At 37.4% G+C, this 26829-nt stretch overlaps 2 protein-coding genes across 6 annotated transcripts in view; one reads left to right on the forward strand and one right to left on the reverse strand.

Annotated features, from left to right (window-relative positions):
- Window positions 1-4531, forward strand: part of RAB3GAP2 (RAB3 GTPase activating non-catalytic protein subunit 2) — a 106957-nt gene extending 102426 nt beyond the window's left edge. For 2 of the 4 annotated variants that reach the window (XM_057728479.1, XM_057728480.1), the window contains 3 exons: window positions 568-789; window positions 1613-1771; window positions 1974-4531. In XM_057728479.1, coding sequence (XP_057584462.1) covers window positions 568-789; window positions 1613-1771; window positions 1974-2129 — 537 coding nt within the window. In that variant the 3' untranslated portion in view covers window positions 2130-4531. Of the gene's footprint in view, window positions 1-567; window positions 790-968; window positions 1772-1973 lie in introns of those variants that run through there. The other 2 variants (XR_009052754.1, XM_057728481.1) reach the window with 2 other exon arrangements.
- Window positions 4532-5206: 675 nt separating this feature from the next.
- Window positions 5207-26829, reverse strand: part of IARS2 (isoleucyl-tRNA synthetase 2, mitochondrial) — a 69517-nt gene continuing 47894 nt past the window's right edge. Inside the window, exons 13-23 of one of the 2 annotated variants that reach the window (XM_057728483.1) lie at window positions 26665-26767; window positions 25947-26040; window positions 16060-16168; window positions 14936-15038; window positions 13751-13876; window positions 12764-12895; window positions 11843-11949; window positions 10757-10902; window positions 9874-10064; window positions 6892-7036; window positions 5207-5712 (exon numbers count right to left, since the gene is read on the reverse strand). In XM_057728483.1, coding sequence (XP_057584466.1) covers window positions 5570-5712; window positions 6892-7036; window positions 9874-10064; window positions 10757-10902; window positions 11843-11949; window positions 12764-12895; window positions 13751-13876; window positions 14936-15038; window positions 16060-16168; window positions 25947-26040; window positions 26665-26767 — 1399 coding nt within the window. In that variant the 3' untranslated portion in view covers window positions 5207-5569. Of the gene's footprint in view, window positions 5713-6891; window positions 7037-9873; window positions 10065-10756; window positions 10903-11842; window positions 11950-12763; window positions 12896-13750; window positions 13877-14935; window positions 15039-16059; window positions 16169-25946; window positions 26041-26664; window positions 26768-26829 lie in introns of those variants that run through there. The other variant, XM_057728484.1, reaches the window with a different exon arrangement.

The raw sequence follows: 26829 nt of genomic DNA on the forward strand, positions 1-26829 counted from the left end.
TTATTGGGATGACCATCTCTAAGGTATTCTTGAGAGTTTCTCTTTAAATTATGTGTCCTTTTTTGTATAAATACTTTTTTAAAAATATTTATTTATTTATTTATTTATTTATTTTATTGGTTGTGTTGGGTCCTGCTTGCTGCACACAGGCTTTCTCTAGTTGTGGTGAGTGGGGGCTACTCTTTGTTGTGGTGTGCGGGCTTCTCATTGCAATGGCCTTTCTTCTTGCAGAGCACGGGCTCTAGGCGCATGGGCTTCAGTAGTTGCGGCACATGGGCTCAATAGTTGTGGCTCATGGGCTCTAGAGTGCAGGCTCCATATTTGTGGCACATGGGCTTAGTTGCTCCGCGGTATGTGGTATCTTCCTGGGGCAGGGATCGAACCCGTGTCCCCTGCATTGGCAGGCAAATTCTTACCCACTGTGCCACCTAGGAAGTCCTTATGTGTCCTTTTTTGATTACTAAAGAATTTTAATGGAAAAGTCATTAGAATTGACAGTGGCCAGCAATTACTTGGATTTGCATATTTTTAAATGAAACATACTGTCCTTCTTTCCCCATCTTCAAGTTCTTACTGAAAGTCGTCAGTGCAGCTGTCCAGGCCCGACACGCAGCCACGCAGGACAAAGATTCCTCAGAAGAGGCACCTACCACTCCTTTTGGAAAAGACCAAGATTGGCCAGTGCTGGCCCTGGATATGGCCCATCACCTTCAAGTTAGTGAAGATGTTGTCAGGAGGCATTATGTGGGGGAACTCTACAACTATGGAGCTGACCACTTAGGAGAGGAGGTAATAATCACCCGGTGAATCATTTGGGCTCAGGTTTTAAAATTGATAATTGGAGTAAGGACTCAGTAACGTCGCCAATAAAGCTTTTTGCTTTCCCTTCTTTTGTTAAAACTTCTAGGCACAGAAATAGAGCAACAGAATTAAAATAAAAAACTAATGAAATTCCTTTTTCTGGTCAGTGTTTAATGTAACTCCTGCAGGATGCCAGGCCTGTTTTATGCAGAGGGACAGAGCCGTAAACAAAACAGACAGGGTGCCTTCTGCAGAATCCACAGTCTCCTGGTAGGAGCAGAGACACATGCTCGGTTCTGCACTGAGTGATAAAGGCTGTGAAGAAAACTGACAAGATCATGTGAATAAACAGAAGTGACACCTGAGCTGAACCCCCAAGGATAAGCAGCGGCCAGCCTCTCAGAGGCCGGGGAACATTGCTAGAGGCAGAGCGAACATGGAGGACAAAGGCCTGAGGCAGTCGACTCTGGGACCAGGTCACAGGCGGTCTCACAGCCGTGGTTATTTGACGTGTATTCAGAAGCCATCAGAGGGTTTTAGGCAGTCGCGACATGATTTAAACTAATCCCTTCCTTTGCCTAAAGCTTGACAGTGACTCCTGTAGTGTGCTGAACTGAAAAATTAAGTGATGAGGAAAATCCAGTGATGAGCAGAAGTTTGGGTTTTAAATGCTGTTTGAATTCAGCTTTTATTTTGGTTGTATAAATGGCCACAGCTCAAAAACGAACTAGCCTCTCCTCACTCGCAGTCCCTTTCCGAAAGTAAGTCCATCTGTTAGCGTTTACTTGTTTGTTCACGTTCATCTCCACAGGCCATTCTCCAGGTTCAGGACAGAGAGGTCCTGGCCTCTCAGCTGCTGATGTTGATAGGGCAGCGGCTGGCGCATGCGGTGCTCCGCACGCAGACGAGAGAGGGGCTGGAGCTGCTCGCCAGGCTGCCCCCCACGCTGTGCACCTGGCTGAAGGCCATGGTAAGTGCTGGGGTGAGAGGAGTTGGAAGGTCACTGGCTGTTTTCTTATATGCATTTTTAATAACAGAGAAAAAATTTGTTTCATTTAATTAGTTCTGAAGAGAAGCATTTTTATTGGGAAATTACTCTCCGGCTCTTAAATTTAAGTAATGATTATTTAGTTGTGGGTAACTGACAGGTTATTTTTGTGTCCCATTTGCAGAACCCCCAGGAGCTTCAAAACACAGAAGTGCCAATTGCAACAACAGCTAAACTAGTAAATAAAGTAATTGAGCTTTTACCAGAAAACCACGGGCAGTATAGTTTAGCCTTACACCTCACTGAAGCTGTGGAAGCCATATCTATTCCTCCTTTATGACACATACCTACTGAAAACAGTCTAAAATTGTGTGACTATAATATGAATTAGTGCATGGTTATTTTACACAATAAGGTCTGGAATTTTATGGAGTATGATTTTTTTTCTTTTGTAAAATAAATAAAAATACGTATTACTTTTAAAAAGTGCAGTCTTGGCTAAATTCCATCCACTCCTTTGGTTAGTACCGATGATAAAATACAAACAAGTATCAATTATACTATTAATTCCTCTTGCAGACATTGTACTGTTTATTTTTAATTCAAGCACTTAAGTAGCTTTATTGTTAAACTTTGCTATTTGAAATTGGTTATAATTTACAGATTATGTTCTTATAAGATTCTTTCGTACTCAAAATGTTATTGTAATTAAATTTAAATGTGTTCATGTATAGTCCCCATCAGTAAAAGGAGAGAAGTAATCCCACTCTGTTTTAATAAATGTTGGGAAAATGCTCTGTCATCACTGCTTCATCTCCCCCCCCCCACCCCAGGGACTGCCCCCTGGAGTTCTGGCTGCTCACAGGTTTCTTTCCCAGAGATTATGCTGTTGCCATCAGAGGATGACCCGGCCTGTGGAGAAATAATGGGTTCAAGTTCATCAGTCATCAGAATGGACACTAAATAGAAACCTTTACCTTATACTTGCCAAAACAGAATCTGAGATGCAAGCAACACAAGTAAAATTAATCGTAATGCAGGTTAAGATTTGCTTTTTGCCAAGATTCAAAGCTGTATCCACATCAGGTAATTGTAAAAGTGTATTATCTTGTAAAACTTGTGTTTTAAAAAAAGGGCAAAGACGCTAAAAATTGAAGTCCAACTTTATTTTTCCTAGCAGTGTTTAGAGATGTCTGCTTCTGGGATTTGGTAATGTTAGCTGTTCTTAGGAACAGTACAGAAGAGGCTTCGTGATGATACTGCAGCTTTAGCAAACCTACCTCACAGCTGGCTTGAAAGGATAAACACAGCTAATTTTGTACCTTATAGTGCCTAGAGCAGTCCAAGTGCTGAATAATCATTTGTTGATTAAAACCAGGTTAACCAAAACACTGTAAAAAGTGCTTTGAGCTGTACAAATACCAGGTATTTATTATGGTAAACCTTCGGAATGTAGCCATACAGTGTGTGCGTACTGACGTGTCCTGGATCGCAGCAGTTATTCATAGCAACTCATTGTGATACAGAAGTTTGTTTCTTCACTTCCTTGGGAAGAAGCCAACTCTTGCAATTGTACAAATTTGAGGCGTTATATCAGGAATATAAAGGAAAAGTCTGATGTTTGAGGATATCCCTATATAAATTCTTTTTAACTAAGAGATCGCATCCAATTAAGAACTGTCTAAAACTTAATAATTACTGTTTCATTTATTGATGAAATCTTGAAAGATTAATTTTTCAGATGTCTTGAGTGTGTGGGGTGAGGGCCTGTACGTCTAATTGAGGCACACGCTGCAGGAGTAACACTGGAAAGGACCCGAGCTGGGCCAGCCTCTCAGCCTCTGCTGGGATCTCCGCTGCCCCGTCCAGACCCATACATATGATTTCTTGTAAACATGTCTCGCTTTCTATAGTCACTTGTTACCTGTATTCTAACAGACTAGTTCTTTCTGTGACTTCTAAATACTCTGAAAGTAGTTCCGCATCTTGGAGGCTGGTCAAAGAAACTTTGAATTGTGAGCATTTTTAAAGATTAAATCACTCACTTTGATTCCATTATCACTTTTGAGGGAGAAAGTATCTAATAAGCATTTTAGATAATAAAACTGGTTGAACTTATTCTGGTAGGACATGTGATCAAATTTGGGCATTGTTGAGAATATTGATGAACTGAAATATGGTTCCTAGAACCATAACAAATCATTGAGTCTCTAGTTAGATTTGTAATCCTAAAATGTGCCACTCAAAGAATTTTAAAATTGAATTTTCAGTTGTATGGTTAAGAAAAAGTTAAATATTTTACTATTTAAGGGCTTTTAAAATCTCGCAGAGGAAAGGAAAATAAATACCTATGTATGTATACATTCTGTAACCATGAAAAGCCACAAAAAAAGGAATTAGGTTTTATATAATGGGTGGTTTCTGAAACAGACATGTTGCACATACTGCAGTTATTGGTAGGAAACCAATAACGAGTGTGTTTTCTTAGATATACTCCCACCCCACCCCCCCATACGCCTTTCCTCATTAACATTAAATAGGCATTTTGTACCTTGTTAAATTCTGTTGTATAATGCAAAGGAGAACAAAAGGGTTCAAATAATCATGACTTCTACATTACAGGTTGTGTTTAGATGTAGAACTGGAAAAGACAGCATAAATGTAGATGAAGAGGAATACAGCACCAAGCCGCTAAATGTGTCATACTTTTGCAAAAAGAAAAATAAGGTATGAAGAAAAGAGTTTCAACCTTTGTTATAAAAATTAAACTAAGGTCAAAGTAAACAGATTTAAATTGCTTTCTTTAAAAAAAATTGATTACAATTTGAAATCACAGAAAACAGATTTAATAACACTAAGTGTACATGCAGTAAATTCACTTAGCAGTTGCTGTGGTTCATTTCACTTCGACAAAAATTATTTTAAAGTACTCAATAGCAACAGGGAAAGCCCTCTCTCACCATAATAGGAATGGATTTGTTATGTTTCTGCTAAACAGAATGAACCATCTCTGGAGAGATTTTAATCCAATACTGAATTGTTTATAACATGCCCTATTTACTGTAATGTATTATAAGTAGTCAAATTCTGTATATACTGCTATTTTCTGTGTCTGTTCATTGTTGTGAACTTATGTGTATTAGTGAAATAAATTTTCAGCTTTCATGTTGTTTCCTTAACATTTATAAATATAAGTATTAAGATATCCTCCCCCTCTTATATGAGAATAATAAATTTAGTGATGTTTTTCTTTCTGATGCCACCCAAAAAATGAGCATTTCTAAAAAGGTTGATGTTTGCTATTAAGGCAGAATGAAATTACTCTTCATCTCTTATGTGAAACACACTTCTGCCATTCCCTTTCAAAACCACATTTTTTAACTTCATATTCACAACTTTTGCACCACCATCAGTCAGTAATTTTCCAGGTGTCTTTATTTTTAGACATTGTAGAACTTAAATACTGAGTCAAGAAGATTTATAAAATATAAAACATTTTCTGCCCAGCCACATTTTCAGGCAAGCATTTTCAGTGTTTGTGTTCTAAGTCCATTATGGGTCCATCTGCATATGTATATTTTTCCATGTGTTTCTATACACGATTTTTTATTTAGTAACAGGAAAAACTTGTAGCTCTGAGGACTCTCACCATCTACCACCTACTCTTCCACTCACTACCCAAATCTTGGATTCTTTGCAGTGCTGTAACAACCCATCTAAACCCCAGGCAGTCCCATCAGGAGGTTCTTGCTCAGAGAGCTGTCAACACACAGTGAGGTCCTACTTCTCTTTCACAACTTCTGCACATCGGGGACAGAGTGTGTCTGATGACTCAGCTGTGTACTTCCAACAACGAGGGCATTTTTCCTTGGTAGTTGGCATGACAATTACTTTATATGACGATTCTTCACGAATATCACCACCTGTGAAAGAAAAACATGTGAAGAGTATTTCCTAACAGGCCACTGAACTTATGCAACTCTTTATTTCTTAACTGGTTTGCAGGTGCCCCTTTTTCAAAGTTTCTTTCCTGCCTTGGAAAATACTGCCTCATTTGCACATTTGTACGTAAACAGCCAAGACTCACACAATCTGACAACTGAGGAGAGAGGAGGAATCTGAGACCCCGAGAGACTGATTTTTCCATAGATCACTGAGTTCTGTATCTGCTCAGGAAGAGCAGGCCTTCTAGCTCTTCATCTGAGTGCAGTTCTGGTAAATTACACTGCCTTTCCAGCTACATACTTGATTTAAGAATTTTAGAGCCAAATTAAAGTGACAACGGCAGTCTCCACATTAAACTACTTGGTTTGGACAAAAGGTAACAAAAATTTCTCCACAATGAATAGACCTCAGACTGGGAAGGTACAGTAAAGAAAGTAAATTATTTTCTAGTCATTGCACAGAGAATGTAAATTAATATTTTGAAAAGCAAATTAACCCAGAATCTATTGCATGGGCAATGCTTCCAAGCCTCACATTTAAACTGATACCTTATAAATTAACCTCCCACCTCCTGCTGGTACCTAAAAGCTATTATGAAAAACAGCATCACTTTTCCTAAAATATCTTCGTTATTTTCTGTTAATGTTACTTGGTCTCCATGTCCATCAACAAGAATGAATTAAGTTGACAAAAATCCTCTATCAAACAAATATCTACAAAATGCTTGCTTATGCGATACCACTGTGTGAATGAGTCCAATAAAACTTCTTCCTTGACTCTTCATTAAGAGTGGCTACATAATACTTTAATTTGGGGTGGGCATAAGACGAAATTTTAGACTCAACACTGACAAAGGCGGCAGGACTAAGCATCAAAGGACGGGCACAAACGCCAACTGAAGTAAGGTAGACTGACTTCACATACAGTGTCAATGACATTCCCTCTTCTCTCCCTAGCCCTGTGTTCCCAAGATCACCAGGTGGGACACTGAGAGCTACTTTAGAAACCTGGCCATTGTGGACACTGTCTTCCATAGGAAGATGCATTCTAAGTGTTATTTGCCTTCAGAATACAAATAGTCTGCTGGAAAGCTAGAGATGACCTATAATTATCATTCAGTTCTCCAGATACCATTGTTACTCTCACTTCCTTCTTACCTTCTAAATTGATTAGAAACGTCCCTTTAAGCTCAGTCACATCTGCCGTTATTGTTTGTGGCTCCTGAGAGAGCAGGGTTGTCTGGGATGCCATCATTAATTCATTCAGCTGAGAGGTGCTGGAAGTCTCCTCCGCCTGTAGCATCTGGGCGTAAGCATTTGAAAGTTATTATCTAAATTAAACTGTTACCATAAACAGGTTATAAAAAGAGATGCTGCAAGTTCCTGTGTTTGGTGAGGAACTCTGGGACCATTACCTCCTGACCTAATACTAGTAAATAAATCAATTCTTACTAGTATGAAGGTTTTAACTAAAAACTTCTAATCAATAGTATTGATTGAGAATACACTGCATGCCAGGCACGTCTCTTTGCTAGATGCTAAATGTCCATCCATTATTTGTAATCATCACAAAACAGTTACAGCATTTTTCATCCCCATTTTACATGTGAGGAAACTTGCTCAGAGACGTTAACCTGCCAGAGGTTCCTAGCCAGTAAATGGTGCAGCTGCAATTCCAGTCCAGGTCTGTCAGCTTCAAAGCCCATACTTTTTCCCTGTAGCACACTTCCTACAGTAGGAGAGGGGTTAAGATACTATCTAAATGAGGATCTGCTTTTAGCAGTGTAGACCAACAGTGCAATCTGAATAATGCACAGAGCTCTTCTGAAGCACACTGAATTTGAATATCTGACAAGCAATTTTACATTTTTTGTTGTAATTTTCATCTTCAAAATGAGTGTGTGGACTTCCCTGGTGGTGCAGTGGTTAAGAATCTGCCTGCCCAGAAATAGAGACAGATGTAGAGAACAAACATATGGACACCAAGTGGGGAAAGCAGAGGGGGTGGGGAGTTGTGGGGGAATGAATTGGGAGATTGGGATTGCCATATATACATTACTAATAAGAAAAAAAATTATCAAATTGTACACTTTAAATACATGCCGTTTATTGTATGTCAATTATATCTCAATAAAAGTTCCTGGAAAAAAAAAATCTGCCTGCCAATGCAGGGGACATGGGTTTGAGCCCTGGTCCGGGAAGATCCCACATGCCGAGGAGCAACTGAGCCCGTGACCCACAACTACTGAGCCTGTGTGCTGCAACTACTGAAGCCCAAGCACCTAGTGCCCCTGCTTCACAACAAGAGAAGCCACCGCAGTGAGAAGCCCCCGCACTGCAACAAAGAATAGCCCCTGCTCACTGCAACTAGAGAAAGCCCATGTGCAGCAATGAGGACCCAACGCAGCTGAATGAATGAATGAATGAATGAATGAATACAAGTTTATGAGCTAAGTAATACAAAATTCCTTAAGGAAAAAAACCCAAATATCAGCTCATGAGAAAACAGGTTAGTCAAAGAGATTAATTTGGTTTTAACACATTCATATAATTAGTAATTGATAGATCCAGGACTGCATTAGACAGCTAGTTAGTGTAATTCCTAAGGAAAATACATTCACATTTTTGAAAATCCCAAAGTATTTTTTTCCAATATAACTGACTCAAACAAGCTGTACTGTTTTCAGCTTATTTCTCAGAAGTAATGAAGTCAAAGGAAACATGACATGTAGGAGAAAAGCCCAGTACTATGCTGTGTAGCCCCAGCCAGGACACAGCTTCAACGGGTCTCAATTTCCTGGCTTGTAAAACGGAGTGATGAGCTTCCCAACTTGTAAATTTTAAAACGTGAACATCTTATCAAAATTCTGTTATCTGGGGGGCGGGACGGCGGGGCTGGGGGCTGGTGGTGTCCTCGGAGTCTGGCCGGGGCCGCGATGACCCCGGCGCAGACCTGCTCGGAGCGACGCCGGCGTGCGCGCGGACCGGCTCGGGAGCCCGGTGCGGGGCAGGCGCGGGAGGGCGGCCCTGCCGCGCAGGCGCCAATTCCGGTCCCCGTGGGGGAAGCAGCTTGCTGCAAAGAACTCCCTTCCTACACGACTCCCTTGTTTACCTGTGACAAGGCCATAGTTCCCTGAACTTCGGTCTATCCGCAGCTTGAGCAGCTTACAATCCACCCCGTCCCCCCCAAAACTGGCCAGCCTCAGGTGAAATGTCCTCTCATCTGCTGTCTGGTCACTGCCCTCTGAGGCCCACACCTTGCAGAGAAGCTTGTACCTCTTAGGGCCACAGTGCTCTCCCTATGTCAGCACCCCAACCCCCCCACAATGATAAATCCTTGGTGTAAAATAGTTCTTTGCTTAAAAAAAAAAAAAAAAAAAAATTCTGTTATCTGATCAACCATCTTATACCTAATAGCGATTTCAAGCCTTAAACCTAATTACATGATTAAAAATTTAAACTGAACTTCCAACCAAATGAGATGGTCATTTTTTAGTAAACTATGATACCAGTAAAACTTTAAAAAAAAAAAAACATTTGTTACCAATTTTCTTCTCAAGAGAAGAGAGAAAAATCTTGAGTCAATATGTTAAGCTATAAATCAATCTGGCCAGTCAACCCCTAAGAATCCCAAGAACAAACTTCTCATGGCCCTTTTGAAAATAAAAAATAGGATGAATGCTTTGAGATCACATGATAATTTGTTGCAACAAGTGAATTTTCTTCAGATCTAATGAGAAAAAGATGAAAAAGTTTTTTGAATTTTGTTTTGAATCTGGTCCAGATAGACAAAATTCTCAGAAAACCAGACCCTTAACCCAAAACTCCCAATTTTTGTGTTTTCTTATACTACTGCTATATGTTGCCTGAGGGCTTACATTTCAAAGAGAACTTTATTACACCTTCCGGTCCCAACCTATAAAAAATAAGTAACAACAGAGTCCCCTTTTTATAAGAGAAGAAAAACGAAACATAGAGAAGACACAAAGAATCAGTGATTAATATTAGGATTAGAAGACACGAATCCTAATTTATAAATTTTTAAAAATATATTATTTATACTGAGATCTTCTAAAACCAAATTTCACTTGAAGCTGTGTGATAGGAACACCATTTCAAAAGGAGCAAATTGCTGCTTACCTCTATTATCTCAAAAAGCAGGCCGGGCTCAATCACAATGATAACCTTGTACTCTGCTGCATTTTTGCCAGGGATGCTTCCAAGAAATGAATCTCTCATTGCACACGCACTCTCTATTGCTTCTTCCAGTCCAGGCTTCTTCCAGATAGAACTGGTTCTAATCCAGCCAGTACGAAAAACACTCTTGGGTTCTTTAAAAAAAAAAAAAGTTACCCAATATACATATATTTTAAACTGTATATAAAGCTCAAACAGTTAAATATTTATTATGCATGGGAAATAAGAATTGTTATTTATGTAATTAGTATGGAGAAATGCTAAATGCTTACCAAATATTTATATCAACATTTAGAAATGTAAACAAAGGATACGATATACAGTAAGATCTCAAATGATGCCTAGAAGAAAATGAAATAGAAAGAAATATCCCAATATTACAGTAGTTGTCTCTGGGTTATAAGTAAGAATGTGAGTGACTTTTTGTCCTCATTCTAAAATTCTCTAGTTTCTAATTTTCTGTAAGCTTAATACAATCAGACAGAAAAAACTATTATAAAAATGTTCACTAACAGGCACTATACTTTGCTTTAGTAAAATGATATATTTCTGACATTTATAAAGGTATTTAATAAAAAGTAACTTCTCAATATGGTCAAGCTGCAATACATTTCAGAAAGCACTTTAAGGTGGCATGAAAACATGCTGAAATTCATCCTACTCCTCCACACACAGGTGCAGAAACTCCTAAATGATCCAGACACATCCTGACACACAGCATTCACTATAGATGAATAAGTGCCGCTTATGTTTAGTAGATAAAATGAGAAGCTGCATGCTCAGCCAGGGTCTTTCTCATTCAGAGAACAAATCACGTACTTCTTACCTTTAAGATAAGGTATGTGCTGGAATACCTCTTCAGCCAAGTGAGGAAGAATGGGAGCAAAAGAACGAACCATTACATCCAAAATTTCAGCTAATGCAGTCTGACAAGAGCGTCGTTTGGGATCATCTGCATTTTCACAATAAAGCCTGGACAAGAACAACTTATTGAGGGGCTGACAACACTTTGTACACGGGACCTGCCTCAGGCCGAGTTCATTCTGACAGTGCCTAAAGCCTATGGCTCTAACCATCTTCTAATTAAACGATAACTATTCCCTCATACAACTTTTTTGATAACATCCTCTATTCCACTTGACTCCTTCCAGGTGTACCCACCTCCTCACAAAACTCTCATAGCTATGCTATGTCCAATTCTGTTTTTCTGATCGATAACAGCTAGAACCTAGACAACTATGTTAAGGGAATATGAGTAACTTGATGGTATTTAAACTGTGACTACCCACCCCTATGACCCTACCAGTGGGTCAAGGGAAGGACTGGGAGTGACAATCCCAGCAGAAGGTCGCTGAGGTGCTGACAGGTTGGGGCTGACACCTCACACACGCTGAGGTACCACATAAGGATGACACCATCGCCTGCACACTGGAGTAAAACATGAAGACAGCACCAAGCCTGCCTCTAAAAGGCTATCACTGATGTTATACAATGTTATTATATCAATAATTACCTGAATATTTCTCTCTCCCCTCTCAAGACCAGCAAACTCCTGAGAGCAAGCACTATGTTCATTACCTCATAGTCACAGCTAGTACTTACTGAGCACTTACTTTGTCAAACACAGCATTCAGCACATTGCTTATCCTGTATATCTTTTCATTACCACATTCTGCACAGGTCTTATCACCACCATTTTACAGATAAAAAAATTATAGGATAAGTTGCCCCAGCTCATCAAGCTAGTAAGTGGCAAGGCCAGACTTCCTAATCAGACTTGACTCAAGAACCCAACTTCTTAATAATGACAAAGGGCAGCCCCTCCTGCCCGACTCTGCTCTCCAACGTCTGCGAAGCAGAGTAGACATTCAAGCAGTGTTTGCTGAGCATTTCAATATTCAGTCATACATACCTATCTTTGATTATGCTGAAATAAAAGTTGGAAAGTTCTCTGGTATAAAATGCTCGTAACAGCCGAACAACTTTTCCAAAATCATACTGCTTATATGAATCGGTGATCTAGGAAACAAAGCCAAGTAAATTTGCAAGCTGGGATAAGCACATAAAAATGCAAGTCATCATGAGCAAAATATGTTCCTTTTCAAAACATGTTTCAAAGGCAGACAAAACAGGCACAACTCGAGAAAGCTTAAGGATCTTCGAAACGTCATTTCTGGATACGAAAGTCTACTATCCTCAGAAAACACTGTTACAGTCTACCTTGGAAACTACAAAAGAACATGCATCACATGAAAAGATCAGGTTTTAAATGATGAAACCACACTATTTTAAAACAGTAAAAACTGTAGGTTACAAATGTTGCCTTATTTATGCCTGAAAAGTAAGTGGGCAAAGACCTGCACGTACAACTCTGACTTAAGGGGACATGGAATTACTCAATTCCAATTTTTGAGAAAACAAAAATTATCTCTGTTTATGTATGAGAAAATATCTTCCAAGACACACAGGAATTGTCATTTTAGTTATTTCTATACTTTTGAGATGTATGTTTCTATACATCTGCAGATAAAGTACAACTCTATTTTATTCCTTCCTATTAGAGAAAATACATGGAGCTGATTTTGAGAGAAAAATGTGGCCTGAGGGGAAGCCTGAGCCTACTGTTGCCACCAGGTACTCCTCTGTTCTTTTGAGAAACCAGAAAAGAAGTCAGAAGATTTCATACCTAGTCAACCTGGGAAGGTGTGGAATTTATCAAGTATAACTTTTCATAGTGCTTTAGTTCCTCTAACATGGTTTGTTCCACTCACTTACAACCCAAATTTCAACATACAACTGCGCTATTTCCAAAAGCTTACTGATGCACACTTACCTTGTTTGCTAAATCCTGCAGTAAGTGTAGCATATACTGGTCTATGATATACATATTGTTAACAGGGATGGAATCTGTTTCTGGGTTGAAACCAGCCACGTTTCCCAAAAGAAAGCGGAGTGTATTCCTAAGCTATAAAATATTGAGAAAAAAATATGCGGTCAAAAAAATACATGAGTCCTTCAATTATTACTGAAAAGTTATTTTATTTCTCTATAATTTTTATCCAACTCATGTCACTTTATTAATGGGATACTTTACTTTTATATCATTCCTTAATAAGACTACAAATGCAAAAAACAAACTCGCATTTCAAAAGCTCAGTTATAGAAACAACCATTGTACTTTATACATAAAAACTGAATTTTCATTATATTTCTTTACAAGCTTAGGGCAAATCACTGTTCAGTGTGTAAGTAAGAATTTTGTGTAGGTAAAAATAAATGGAATAAATGTCAATGGTCCCAACTGTAAAATAGAGAGCCAGTGGGAAGTTGTTGTATAACAAACGGAGTTCAACTCGAGGATGAAGATGCCTTAGAGGACTGGGATGGGGAGGATGCGGGGGACTCGGGGGGGGGGGGTAGTCGAGGGAGAGAGGGTATACGGGGATATGTGTATAAAAACAGATGATTGAACTTGGTGTACCCTCCAAAAATAATAAATAAATAAAATTTAAAAAAAATAAAAAATTAAAAAAAAATGTGAATGGTCACTGAGCACATAAAAAGTATACAAGATTAGTATAATTTCATATTATATTAAAATAAAATATAAAAAGATAGTGTATAAAAGTATTAGCATTACTACTTATATTTTTAAACAAATAAATTAGCACAGGATATTTTTAAAGCTCACAACATGTGGAGAACTCATTTTCATTAGTTGTGAAGTGCCAACAAAACGTGCCTCTTTTTTTTAACAACGACTCAGTAAACTTTTCATTCAGGACTAGTAAGTAATAGAAAAAGTAGTGACTGCTCTGACCTTGCTAATATCATCTCTGGCAGCATCCAGTACAGATGGACTAATTGTCACTTCAGTGAAGACATTGGACTCAGCGACCCACCAGCGAAGGACGTCAGCACCATAGGGAGGCTCTTTGCTTTGATCCTTTTCATGAAGGGAAAAAAACATATGAACATGTAAATGGCTTTTCATTACAATTTGGTGAACAGATGTTATAGGTAAGACTCCTATTCAGAAATGTTTAAGCACAATGTAAGCATAAAATATACCTGTACTGTAATGAAATAAGGGCTAACCATCTCAGAGATCAGGCTGAATCTAAAAAAACAACGCATCTGGAAAAAGGGAGAGTACGTCCTGCAGTCCTCTTCAATGTCTTCCCTGTCATGTCTGTAAAAGCCACCACAGCAGGTGGACAGTCAGAGTACTGCCCTGGATGCCTCTGTGATGGGGAAGTGGGCCAGGGGAGGAAAGGACTGCTTTTTCCCCTTCAGTGTTCCCAAGCTGCTCTGACAAACAGAAGTGATGACTGGAGGGCAGTAAAAAGCCAAGAGTAAAATAACACACACGTGATTTCTTTTCTGACAGCAACTCCAGAATAAAGCAAAGTACCAGCACCCCAGACGGATACTCATTAACGACTGGCTTTAAAGTGTGTAATTTCCAAGAATATAATAATGAAACAATTGACTGACTGACTGATTGCCATGCCATGCAGCTTGCGGGATCTTAGTTCTCTGACCAGGGATCGAACCTGGGCCCCCACAGTGAAAGCGCCAAGTTCTAACTACTGCACCACCAGGGAATTCCCTGAAACATGCATTTATAGAAGCTGCACTCTCATTTTTTTTCTTATACTGTTTCCGTTTAACTGTAAAACTACATTTATAAAGTTTTAAAGTTCAGCCAATTAAAAAAAGGGGTAGCATGGCTCAGGACCTAACTAGAGATTCAGACCTGAAATGAGTCAAAAGAGCTGCAATCCCAACCCTTCCCTTTAAAAAAAAAAAAAAAAAAAAAATCACACAGCATTTAAGAGTCTTGATTTAAAACATGGTAAAGCATTTGCTATTAGTATAAAAGACAGTTTTGTGAGTTTGTTTTTGTTTTTGTTTTTTTACATTGAAGTAACTATATTAAGGGTTCTGGCTTCCAACTTAGCCTTAAAACAAAAATAAAATGAATTTTTAGGGAACCACCTACTTGTCCTCCATTGATGACAACATCAGGATCAATGACATTCCCAAGAGACTTGGACATCTTTTCTCCCTTTTCTCCAAGGGTAAATCCATGAACAACCACTGTCCTAAGAAGACAAATTAGCTATTATAATAATAAACACAATTATGATGGTCTTTTTGAAGATGACTTGCAGCTTAAAAAGAGTAACTTAGTTTGACATAAAAGTAATTTTTCTTGACAAATTACATACGAAAACTTTATGTATGAAAACTATTCTTTAATTCTCAGGTGCTTATATATCCTGACAGTTAAATAGTAAGCTCTCTACTTACATACAGAAAAATTTTTATGTTTACATTCACTAAATAATTATCTCCTGAGCATCTATTATGTTCTGATTTTGATCATTAAAACTAACCAGGAAAAAGTATGTCTTAAAAAAAATTATCACAAAATTATCTTCATAAGGACAATTTGAGAGAAATGTATCTGCTGTTCTACTGACTTTTAAAAGCATGGTATACAAGAAACATAAAACATGCAAATTGTTCTGAGATGGGTTTTCATTGTAAGATAGCAAAAATCTTAAGCTATTTAAGAATCTTCCTGATAGAACCTCTATTCACATATTGAATAAGGAAAAGCTATTATCTGTAACTACATAAGAATCCCTAATTTAATAAAATTCACTAAAGAAAAGTTTCAGTTCATTAACCACTTGTGGAAATTACAAATATAAGAATATCTGATTGAGGCTGTCCTCAGACAAGCTAGAATATCCTCTCCACATCCATCTGTGTCGCGTCTACCATATTTCAAGGTCCAGCGCTCCGTGGGTTTCCCCACTACTCCAGTCAATGCCGGTTTTACCTCTTCTAGGAGTTATGATCTATATCGGAGTGACAAGGCTTCTCTGTATTGCTGTCTCCTTCTTGTCTCTCTCTCTTTTTTTTTTAAACTTCAAACCTATTTGTCTCATGAGACTGCAGGCTGTAAACTAATTAAGGGCAGTGTTTTATCATATATATGATATATATATGTTTATCATATATATCATTTATCAGCACAGTGCTTCACACACTGGCAAGGACTCAGCAGAAATACTCAACATGTGCTGACTTGTTTAGCTCAGGTGTAATACTTACTTAAAAGGGGATTTATTCCTTGCTGCCACACTTGTCAATAAAGAAGACTGAAACCAACCCCCAAGCTGGTCTTTTCCTTCCAAGTACAAATCTGCTCTTTGGTCAGTACCTCAACAATAAATATGAAAAAACAGAAATTTAAGTCAAAGTAGGAAAATGGAAATGAATACTTATCAAAATATTAAAATATTAAAAGTAATCACGTTACTTATTTCTTGTGTCATGCTATACCCAACGGCTAGGTTGCGTTCACTAGGGCTGTTACCCTCACTGTCAATTTATTAATCAAGATAAAGAAAATAAACCTTGGAGTATGATCTCCCAAACCACAGATAACTAAAATATTATCTAAATTAGGGACTCATAATTTAACTACCAATTCATATTAACTACCAATATCAGTATTTCCAGTTAAATATTTTATGAAAATAAACTTTTTATTAATTCAACAATTATTTGCTGAGCATCTAATAACGTTATATGTTAAGTCATTTAATTCTCATAGTAACTCTAGAAGGTAGGTATTATTATTATCCCCATTTTACAGATGAGGAAAGTGAGACACTGAGAGGTTTTATAACTTGCCCAAGGTTATGCAGACAGCAAGCAGCTGATGTGGAGTCTAAACCTAGACAATCTGGCCACTGCGTGTATGCACTTAACCAAGATACTAAACAAATTAGGAAAAAATGTCTTATAAAGGGCAAATTATTAACTTCTACTTTGATGATGACCCAGTCAAAAGATGGGCAAACCATGAAAAAGCCCTATGAGCCAGGGGTTGAGGCACAAGGTTGGTGGGTGGGGGGAGGAATGAGCAGGTAGAGCACAGAGGATTTTTAGGGCAGTGAAAATACTCCGAATGATACTATAATGATGGATACCTGTCATTAGACATTTGTCCAAAGAGTGAACCCAGTGTAAACTATCTAATTTGGATGACTATGATGTGTTAACGTAGGTTCATCAGTTGTAACAAATGTGCCACTCTGGTGGGGGATCCTGATAACAGTGAAGACTCTGCATGTGTGGGAGCAGAGGGTATATGGAAATCTCTGCACCTTCCTCTTAATTTTGCTGTGAATCTGAAACTGTCTTTAAAAATTGTCTTTAAGAAAAAACATGGCAAAGGAAAAAAATAATGCTGTACAAATAATTTAGGCTCAAATTTGTTAGGACACATATGTACACAAGCTTGAGAGCTACTTCAGCATTCAATAAATGACAACAGTTAATTCAAGAGTTAAAAATCCGAAATATGGTACCATTTGGGACACATCATAAGTAACGATCATTTTAGTCAAGAATCATCAAGGATGCTTAAAAACTAGGTGAAAGTCTGGTGAGAAAACAGGATATTTCCCCAGTCTTAAAGTATTTCCCTACAAGATACAGTTGACCCTTGAATAGCACAGGTTTGAACTGTGAGGGTCTACTTATACACGAAATTTTTAAAATTAAATACATACCGTGGCACTCCATGACCTGCAGCTGGCTGAATCCATGCATGTGGAACCACGAATATGGAGGGCCAACTATAAAGTTAGATTTGGACTGCACAGAGGATTGGTGCCCCTACCAACGTTGTTCAAGGGTCAACTGTATTTTAACTACTATTGGGGGGTTGGGGGGGTAACTTCGCAAGAGAAAATGGGCAGACATAACCTTGACCAAGTGATGAGAGTTAACCATCACCAGTAACAGACATCCTGTGACTTTTGACATGATGCACTGAAAATGACACAGGATTACTTCTGTGATATGCCTGCCAAAAATGCACAATATAAATCCAATCATGAGAACACATCACAGAAACCCAAACTGAGGTACTATCTTCTATAAAATAAACCATCTGTACCTTCATGAACGTCAAGTTCATGAAAGACAAGGACAAAATGAGGAGACTGAAGAGACAATAATTAAATGCCACATGAGATCCTACACTGGGTCTAGAACCCTTTTTATTTTTTTCTTTTCCCATAAAGGACATTACTGGGTGAAATCTGAGTAAGATCTATAGATAGTTAACAATATGGAATCAGTGCCATTTTCCTGATTTTGATGTTCATACTGGTTATACAAGAGACTGTCCATGTTTTTAGGAAATAAACACTGAAATGTTTAGGGATAAAAGAGCTTCAAGTCTGCAACTTACAGGAAAAAGTTTGTTTATATAACCACATAGAAAAAAATATATATAAAGTGAATGTGGTAAAATGTTGACTATGGAAAATCTAGGTGAAGGTATGTACTTGTTTATACTATTCTGTGACTTTTCAGAATAAAAGTAGTTTTCAAAAAAGGAACATGAGGTCTTTGGGGAAGATTACTTCCATATTTTAAACCTAAACTCAGAACTCTATGAAACCCCAGCAAACCCCTTTATTTGTAAAATGATGATTTGCTCTTATATCCTAACATTGAGGACTCAGTGTTGTAATCCTTACGTGACAAAGATATCTGGGTGAAGGTGGGAGACAAAATTGAAATAATGTACTTAAACCAGTTAAATTCAACTAACATTATCAAGCACCTAGCAGGCACTGTGGTATCTGCCCTCTTGGAGCTGATAGCCAACGGGTAGATTTTATGTTAAACAAGAAATAACTATGTTGTTATCAGGGTGAAAACACAGTTTAGCCTAGTCTGTGCAATTAGGAAAGCCGAGGATAATATGAAAATGATAAATGCATATGCAATGAGAACAAAAAGTTATAGCCTCAACATCTAGAATGTTACATCTTTGTCCCACTTTCCTTCTTCCTCTACTGATTTGTAATCACTTAAACTTTTCTAATACCAGTACTTAAACCCCACCTCACCCAAAATGTTAACTTCCTACTTGAGACCACATTTTGGATGCAGCAATAACTAATGGGAAGATTAATAATAGAATACTAGGGGAAATCCTCTTCTGAAATAAGTAGATAATGAAAAAGCAGGACGTATTCCCAATCCCTTTTCATCTCTTTGGAAAATACCTACTTCTGGCCTAGTGAAATGACAGTCCATAACCGTGAAATCAAACTAAAGTTCTGTCATCTTGGAGAAATCACTGCTTCCAAGCCTTGACTAACACACCTAAAAAACAAGGTGTTTAAGTAAATCTCTAAAATCTTTGCCAGCTCTAAAATTTATAGTTTTAAGAAAGCTGGTTGTTGCCTAAGGACTTACAGTATGCAAAATAAAAGCAACTCGAAGACTGCACAGTGGCTAGATTGAGACTGCCTGGGTCCAAATCCTGGCTGTGGCACTTGCCAGCTGTGAGGCCTTAACTTAACCCGCCATGCTTCCATTTGTTCTCACTGAAATGAGGATAACACTAAAATCTACTTACCTTATAAGGTCTGTTCTAGAGATTAAAGAGGTAATATAATATGCTTAGGACATAGTAAACACTCAGTAAATGTTAATTATTATTAAGATATGTCAAAGGTCACTTGATATTTCCTGATGGAGAACTAAGAAACAGTCTTCCTGGTATATTTTTTCAAAGTTTTATATGAAGGAATACTTGCAAAAATGTGATTAGGTATGCTAAATTATTTTTAAAATACCTGGTCTCTGATCCTGTCCTAGAAACACATGTTGTACCTAATAAAATTGGGCCATTTTTTTTTTAAGCTCTTTATTGGAATATAATTGCTTTACACTATTGTGCCAGTTTTTGCTGTACAACAAAGTGAATCAGCTGTATTTATACATCTATCCCCATATCCTCTCCCTCCTGAGACTCCTTCCCACCTTCCCTATCTCACCCCTCTAAGTCATCATCCATCATCAAGCTGGTCTCCCCGTGTTATGCAGCAGCTTCCCACTAGCTATCTATTTTTCATTTGGTAGTGTATATATGTCAATGCTACTCTCTCACTTCGTCCCAGCTTCCCCTTTGCTCCCCCACCCCCGCCCCCCACCCCCAAGTCCTCAAGTCTGTTCTCTACATCTGCATCTTTATTCTTGCCCTGTCACTGGGTTCAGTACCATTTTTTTAGATTCCATATATATATGAGTTAGCATACGGTATTTGTTTTTCTGGCTTACTTCACTCTGTATGACAGACTCAAAATCGGGCCACTAACAACAGCACAACAAAACAACTAATTCAGATTAAAAGTAAAGTCTCCATGTCTTTCTCATTCTCACATATGATGAATCGTTGGAATTGGATAAGGAGCAAAATATCCTGAAAAAGGAAGTGTAATCCCAGAAAATTTCTGCAAACCAGAGCCTGTTAAGATGGGTGTATGAAACCAGAAGAAAAAAGATGGAGGTGGGAAAGATTTGGGGTAGCAAACCTCTGAACAAGACATGAAAAAATAAAGTTTACAGGAATTTCCAAAATGAAGATGGGAGGTTTAATCTTGGATGGTAAGAAATACAAAGCACAGTCAAACTCAAGTACTGGTTTACTGCAGAATTACCTAACAACCTCATATAATTCGTTATTGGACTATTTCCTGTCCTAGTAAGTTTATTTTTAGTAATGCTTAATTTTTTTTCTAACAACAAAAAGTACATTCTCACTTTAGGAAATCTGTAAAACAGTGAAAAGTTCAAGAAAATAAAATCACATATATTTCCAATACCTAGAGATAAGGACTTTATTTCAGCATATTTCCTTCCGTTATTTTGTCTATGCATACCAATATTTACATGAGCTTATAAATAAATCACAATATTATATCTGTATCCTGCATTTTTGTATTCTGCACTTTTTAAAACTTAACATGCCCTTAAATAATACTTTCCCATGCCCATCTAATACCCAAAAATGTTCAAAAATATGACATGATGGAGGCATATCATTGTATCATATGAATGTATGCCATATCACTTCAGCCATTTTCCTACAGGTGGACAGGGGGTTGTTGGTCAAATCGTTTACTATTTGAAATAACACTGTAATGAATATCTTTACACATAATCTTTCACCCAGATCTACTTCTACAGAATAGATTCCTGTAAGCGGAATTAGTCAAAAGATAGAAAACTATTTCAAAGCTTTGGAGGCATAATGCTAAATTCCCTTCTCATAAGTTTATACCAAATTACACTTCTACCAGCAGTGTACAAGAGGGAGAAATGGTGCCCAAGAAATGGTGCTCAAGAAATGATGCCCATTTTTTTTCTGCCTGTTTTTTTATCTTTTATCCTCTTTTTCCTTCCTGCATAGATTTTTTTTAATTTTATTATTATTATTATTTTTATTTTTATATTTTCTTGGTCAGTCGCTCAAGCATGTGGGATCTTAGTTCCCGGACCAGAGATCAAACCTGTGTCCCTTGCGCTGGAAGTGTGGAGTCTTAACCACTGAACCGCCAGGGAAGTCCCTGCATAGCTCTTTCAGTGAAAGAAAAATTTAGAACCTTCTTATGGAGGCAGTAGTATGTCTGGTGTCTTAAAATTCCGGGTTCAATTCCTAGTCAGGAAACTGAGATCTCGCAAGCCGCCTGTGCAGCTAGGAAAAAAAAAAAAGTTCATATTTAAAGGAAACAACTATTGAGTACCTCTAGGATTGTGATTTAGGTATAGCACCAATTTAAAGAATGAGCCAGCTACTAAAAAATTACTATCAATGAGGAGTTAGCAAAAAATTGAGTAATCTACAATTTCATTACTAGATTTGTATAATTTTGCTGAATTGATGAATTTTGAGCAAGATTATTGTGCAGGTTATAGAACCAGCACAAACATATTTGGCAAAACATATTTGGATTAATGTATATAACATTTAAAAATAATTTAAACCAAAAATAATTACTAAAAATATGCTAAAAAATCATTCATTTTTGAAATTAAGCTAATTTTAAAGCAGTATTGTATATGTCTTTAAAAGGGTAATTTTTTTTTTTTGGGTGGTTTAGACTTTATTTCATATATTGTTAGTTTTGTATTAATGTTATCATAGTTTATTAGCTTGAGGTTTGAACTTCTTCCCTCAAAATGCAAACTAATATTTTACTAAAAAGACAAAGGGAATTCTTCGCTTCAAAATTAATGTTACAAAAGACTCCCGGGTTGTGCATTTATTCCGTCAAGTACACACCACTCTCTAAGCCTGTACCATATGATATTCAAAAGGGTAACTTTTTAAAAAAGTTATTTGTAGGGTTTCCTAGCTGGTGCAGTGGTTGAGAATCCACCTGCCAATGCAGGGGACATGGGTTTGATCCCTGCTCCAGGAAGATCCCACATGCTGCGGAGCAACTAAGCCCGTGTGCCACAACTATTGAGTCTGCGCTTTAGAGCCCGTGAGCCACAACTATTGAGCCCATGTGCTGCAACTACTGAAGCCCACGTGCCTAGAGCCTGTGTTCCACAACAAGAGAAGCCACAGCAATGAGGAGCCCACGCACCACAATGAAGAGTAGCCCCCACTCACCGCAACTAAAAAAAGCCCGCGCAGAGCAAAAAAGACCCAACACAGTCCATAAAATAAATTAATTAATTAAAAAAAAAAGTAATTTGTAAATCTAAGTTCCTGTTTTAAAAAAAATGATCTGTCTTCTCTACTTCAAGTTATTTCTCTGTTTAAAAAAATCAGAAATGATGTAGAATAAATATTTTAAAACACTAATTACTTCAACAAGTGAATGGATAAACTGTGGTACATCTGGACAATGAAACATTGTTCAGCACTGAAAAGAAATGAGCTATCAAGCCATGAAAAGACATGGAGGAACCTTGAATACATATTATTAAGTAAAAGAAGCCAATGTGAAAAGGCTACATCCTGTATGACTCCAACTGTACGACATTCTGGAAAGGGCAAAGCTATGGAGAGAGTAAAAAAGATCAGTGGCTGCCAGGGGTTAGTAGGGAAGGAGGGATGCATAGGTGGAGCAGAAGATTTGGGGGGCCATAAGCTACTCTGTGTGATACATGTCATTATACATTTGTCAAAACCCACAGAATGAACATCACCAAGAGTGAAGCCTCATGTAAACTATGGACCCTGGGGGATGATGATGTGTCAATGTAGGGTCATGGGATGTAACAAACAGACCACTCTGGTGTGGGATGTTGATAGTGGGGAAGGAAGGCTGTGGGGAAGGGGAGCAGGGGGTATGGATTCTCTCTGCTTTCCTCTCAATTTTGCTATGAAGCTAAAACTGATTTTTTATAAAAGCTATTTTTAAAAATGTTTAAACATTGATTAGTTTTAAATCACTGCAATAATTAATGTCTTTGGTAAACGTTTAAAGAATATTTTAGAAATATGGATATCACTTATTACCTATATATAATTCACTTTAAAACGCCATTCCCTTTCAGAAAGTGTTCAAGTTTCAATTTCTTAAGTTCTATTGACCTTGAACTCACTCACAATGAAACTCACAAAGAACTCACCAGGTACTTGACCTGGTGTCAAAATTCAGCAGCCAAATCTCTTTCACTGTCATAAAATCTGTCAGCAAAAAGTAAAGCTACTTATATATGCTATGTAATCACCAAAGTCATCTCATTAAACATTAGTAGATACTGATGAAGACTGGTAGCCAAAATTAAGCTCAAAATCAAGGCGATTTTACTTTGCAATAATATACTCACAAGGAAACATGCAGACATTGAATTATTTCATATTACACTTGATACAAGCCATCTGAGAATGAAAAGTACAATTAGCCTTCCCAAGAAAGCAGGTGACTGCTCATTGTTTTTTAAAGGAAAATCACCTTTGCTTTAAGGCTTTTTGAACTATAAATTCACCTAGTATCTTGACTCCTTCCCATCTCATTCTTTCTGCCTATCTTTTGAAATTTTTCTATCATGAGAGAATAAAAGGGAAGAAAAAAAATGACATATAAATCAATTAATCTAATCTGTTGATCAATCATAAGATTTTTGAGAGTTTTGTTTTTTATTTATTCTTTTTTTTTTTTTTTTTGAGCAAGAGGAATATAAGATCTGACTGAAAAAAACAGAAACTACAGTCTAAAATTGGGTTTGTGGGAATTCCCTAGCGGGGCAGTGGTTAGAACTCAGCAATTCCACTGCCAGAGGCCCGCGTTCAATCCCTGGCTGGGGAACTAAAATCCCACAAACTGCATGGAGTGGCCAAAATAAAATAAAATAAAATAGGGTTTGTAGATTATCTGTGAAGATAGTATACTTATGTTCTGGCACCCTTCTATGCATGCAACACATGTTTAAATGACAAAATTATTTTCTTTATTTGAATTAATTACCTACATGTATAACACGGAAGAAAAAATGATTTGCTGATTAGGTGCATTTTTACCACGTATTTCATTTAATAAAGTATTTCTGTCACTGTCAAATATTTGGTTAAGAACATCACAAACTAGAAACAATATGACTAAACTCTAGCTGTACCACCAACAGCAGCACAGACAGGTTTTAATGACAATCTCCATGTAGTTTAACAGTCAATGGCTCCAGCTGAACTTGGTAACATAAAAACATTTTAGAAATTAAAAAGCAACAATGCCAGTAGCAGCAATTCTCACCAAGGCTGAAGCAGCTAATGAACATTGAAATATACTTTATAAGCACTATTTCACATATGGCATATTCTATTTTCAAATTCTGGATGCTGCCCCAAATATGGTAGGAGGTACCTTTTTTTCCTATTTATATTACAAAACCACTAAACCTACCTACCTACCTTATGTAGTGTTCTCTGCCTACATTTTCAATATAATTTAGGAAAACAAAGTACCTAAACTGGCAATATTTTCTCTTGAGTACAATGGGAGAAACATATGAAATAATTCTGAAAATTACTACATAAAAATTATAAAAATTACATTAATATGTTAACTTATATTTGATCATTATGAATTTTTATGTACACTTTAGCTATAATACACAGTAAACATGCATTTATGTGTATTCTGCTTTTCAAATTTCCTAGGCTGAAAGAAAGGCCCAAATAGAGGAATATAGTTACCTGCCAGGAATCACAGTGCTGTCCTCTCAATAAAGAGGCCTACGAGCAGAAGCATACCCCAAGTAAAACTTGACCATGATCCCTCTCAATCCCTGTAACAATGGTCAGCTGAACAGGTAAGCTGTTTTCCCACATGCCTTTGCTCCAGAAAGCAAGCAGGATCTCCTGGGTAAGCAGCACTCAGCAGCAATGTGAGGAACTATCTGATGCACCACTGCTTCCCTGCCACCTCGTCCCAGTCTTTAACCTCAGAGTGAAGACATTTCACCTCTAGATTCTCACTTAGTATCCTTGAAGGCACCTTCTCACATCTAAACACATCCTCTGTGCGCCTGCTACTACTCCCTTCTAACTCCTGCTCAATCTCGCCTTCCTCTTTATTCACTGAGTCAAAAGCTTACCCTAACCATGAGCAGGTAGAAATTAGTCAGTTGTCTGCAAAGAGATGGGGAAAGCTGTGAGAAGGTAACAGAGTACAGAAGAAGGAGACCTGAAAAGCAGGGTACCTGAGTTCTAGTCTGACATTAAGCTATGTGACCATCACCTAACTGGACTATAATTCAATCTCATCTCCTCTTCTGAAAAATGATGGGGTCAGGCTATTTCAATGATTTCCAAACTTTGTTTTACAGAACTGAGTGCCTTGGGGTCAAGGAGAATGAGCTGACTGAGAGGAGGAAGAAAATTCCCTTTTTTATTAATCTTAGGTATTGTGGTTCTATATAAAATTTCATTTGGGAAAAAATAAAGTTTAGAAAGCACTGGATTAAGTGATTTTTAATCATTTTTTTAAATTATTAAAAGCTCCAATAGTGCTTCCAGATCTAAAATTATATTATAGGAGGAGATGTACCTCCAAATAAAGCATTAAAAAAAAAAAAAGAAAAAAAAGACTTCTTGATTATAGATTTCTTCTGATAGCATTTACTTTCAGAACTGCTTGACTGGTATTTAATCTACTATTTTAAGTTACCTGGAAGAACATAAGACCATGAAGTCCCACTGTCAAACCAGATGTCCAAAATATCCTGACCAGGCACATACTCCAAAGCATCAGGACCACCAACCTAATAAAATAACAAAAAACATTTTAGTTATACAAAGATCACAACATTTAAAACTAATACCCAAAAAGGTCTTAAGAAAATGAAATACTTACAACCATTAAAATCACATTTTAAAATGAAATTTCAGACATTTTAAAGTATTTTACAATTAGGTACAAATGCCTCATTTGCATGTAAAAGCGACTGTGGCCACTTAATTACACATTCATTAATGTAAATATAAACTGTTTTTATATTCTTGAAATTATCTTCCAGTTTGTATTTTTTGATGTGTGATGCCACCAGTTAACTTGAATTCATGTCTTACGAAGTCCTGATGCACCAGTGTTAGGCACTGTTCTCTCACAGTCACAAGTGCATCTGCTTAGCCAGTAAAGCTGTTCAAATCAATCTTGGCCCTCATTGAAACAGCAAATACCCCTCACACTCCACTGCTATACTAGATACCCAGCTTCTCTAGCTAAATAAAAATGTCTACTCTCAAACTGCACTGGCTCCTAATTTATGATGAATAAACTCATGAACTTGACATGATAATATAACTACTTTTTGACTTCCAGGAATCTCGTGTTGTCATTAAATCATGCAATACATACAAAGGCTCTTAAATACAAACAAATTTACCTGAGATAAGACTTCTTTTGGAAGAAGTTGCTCCGGGGGAAGAGTCCACCAGATATCACTGCCATGTTCTTCCACTAGTTTAATAATATGCTCAGTGGTTTGGCTATTTTAGGGGAGACAAGACAAAACTGTTCACTTAATTATTGTGATTAATACCGAATATTT

This window comes from Hippopotamus amphibius, chromosome 3 (assembly GCF_030028045.1).
Source record: "Hippopotamus amphibius kiboko isolate mHipAmp2 chromosome 3, mHipAmp2.hap2, whole genome shotgun sequence".
Taxonomy (NCBI): Eukaryota; Metazoa; Chordata; class Mammalia; order Artiodactyla; family Hippopotamidae; genus Hippopotamus; species Hippopotamus amphibius.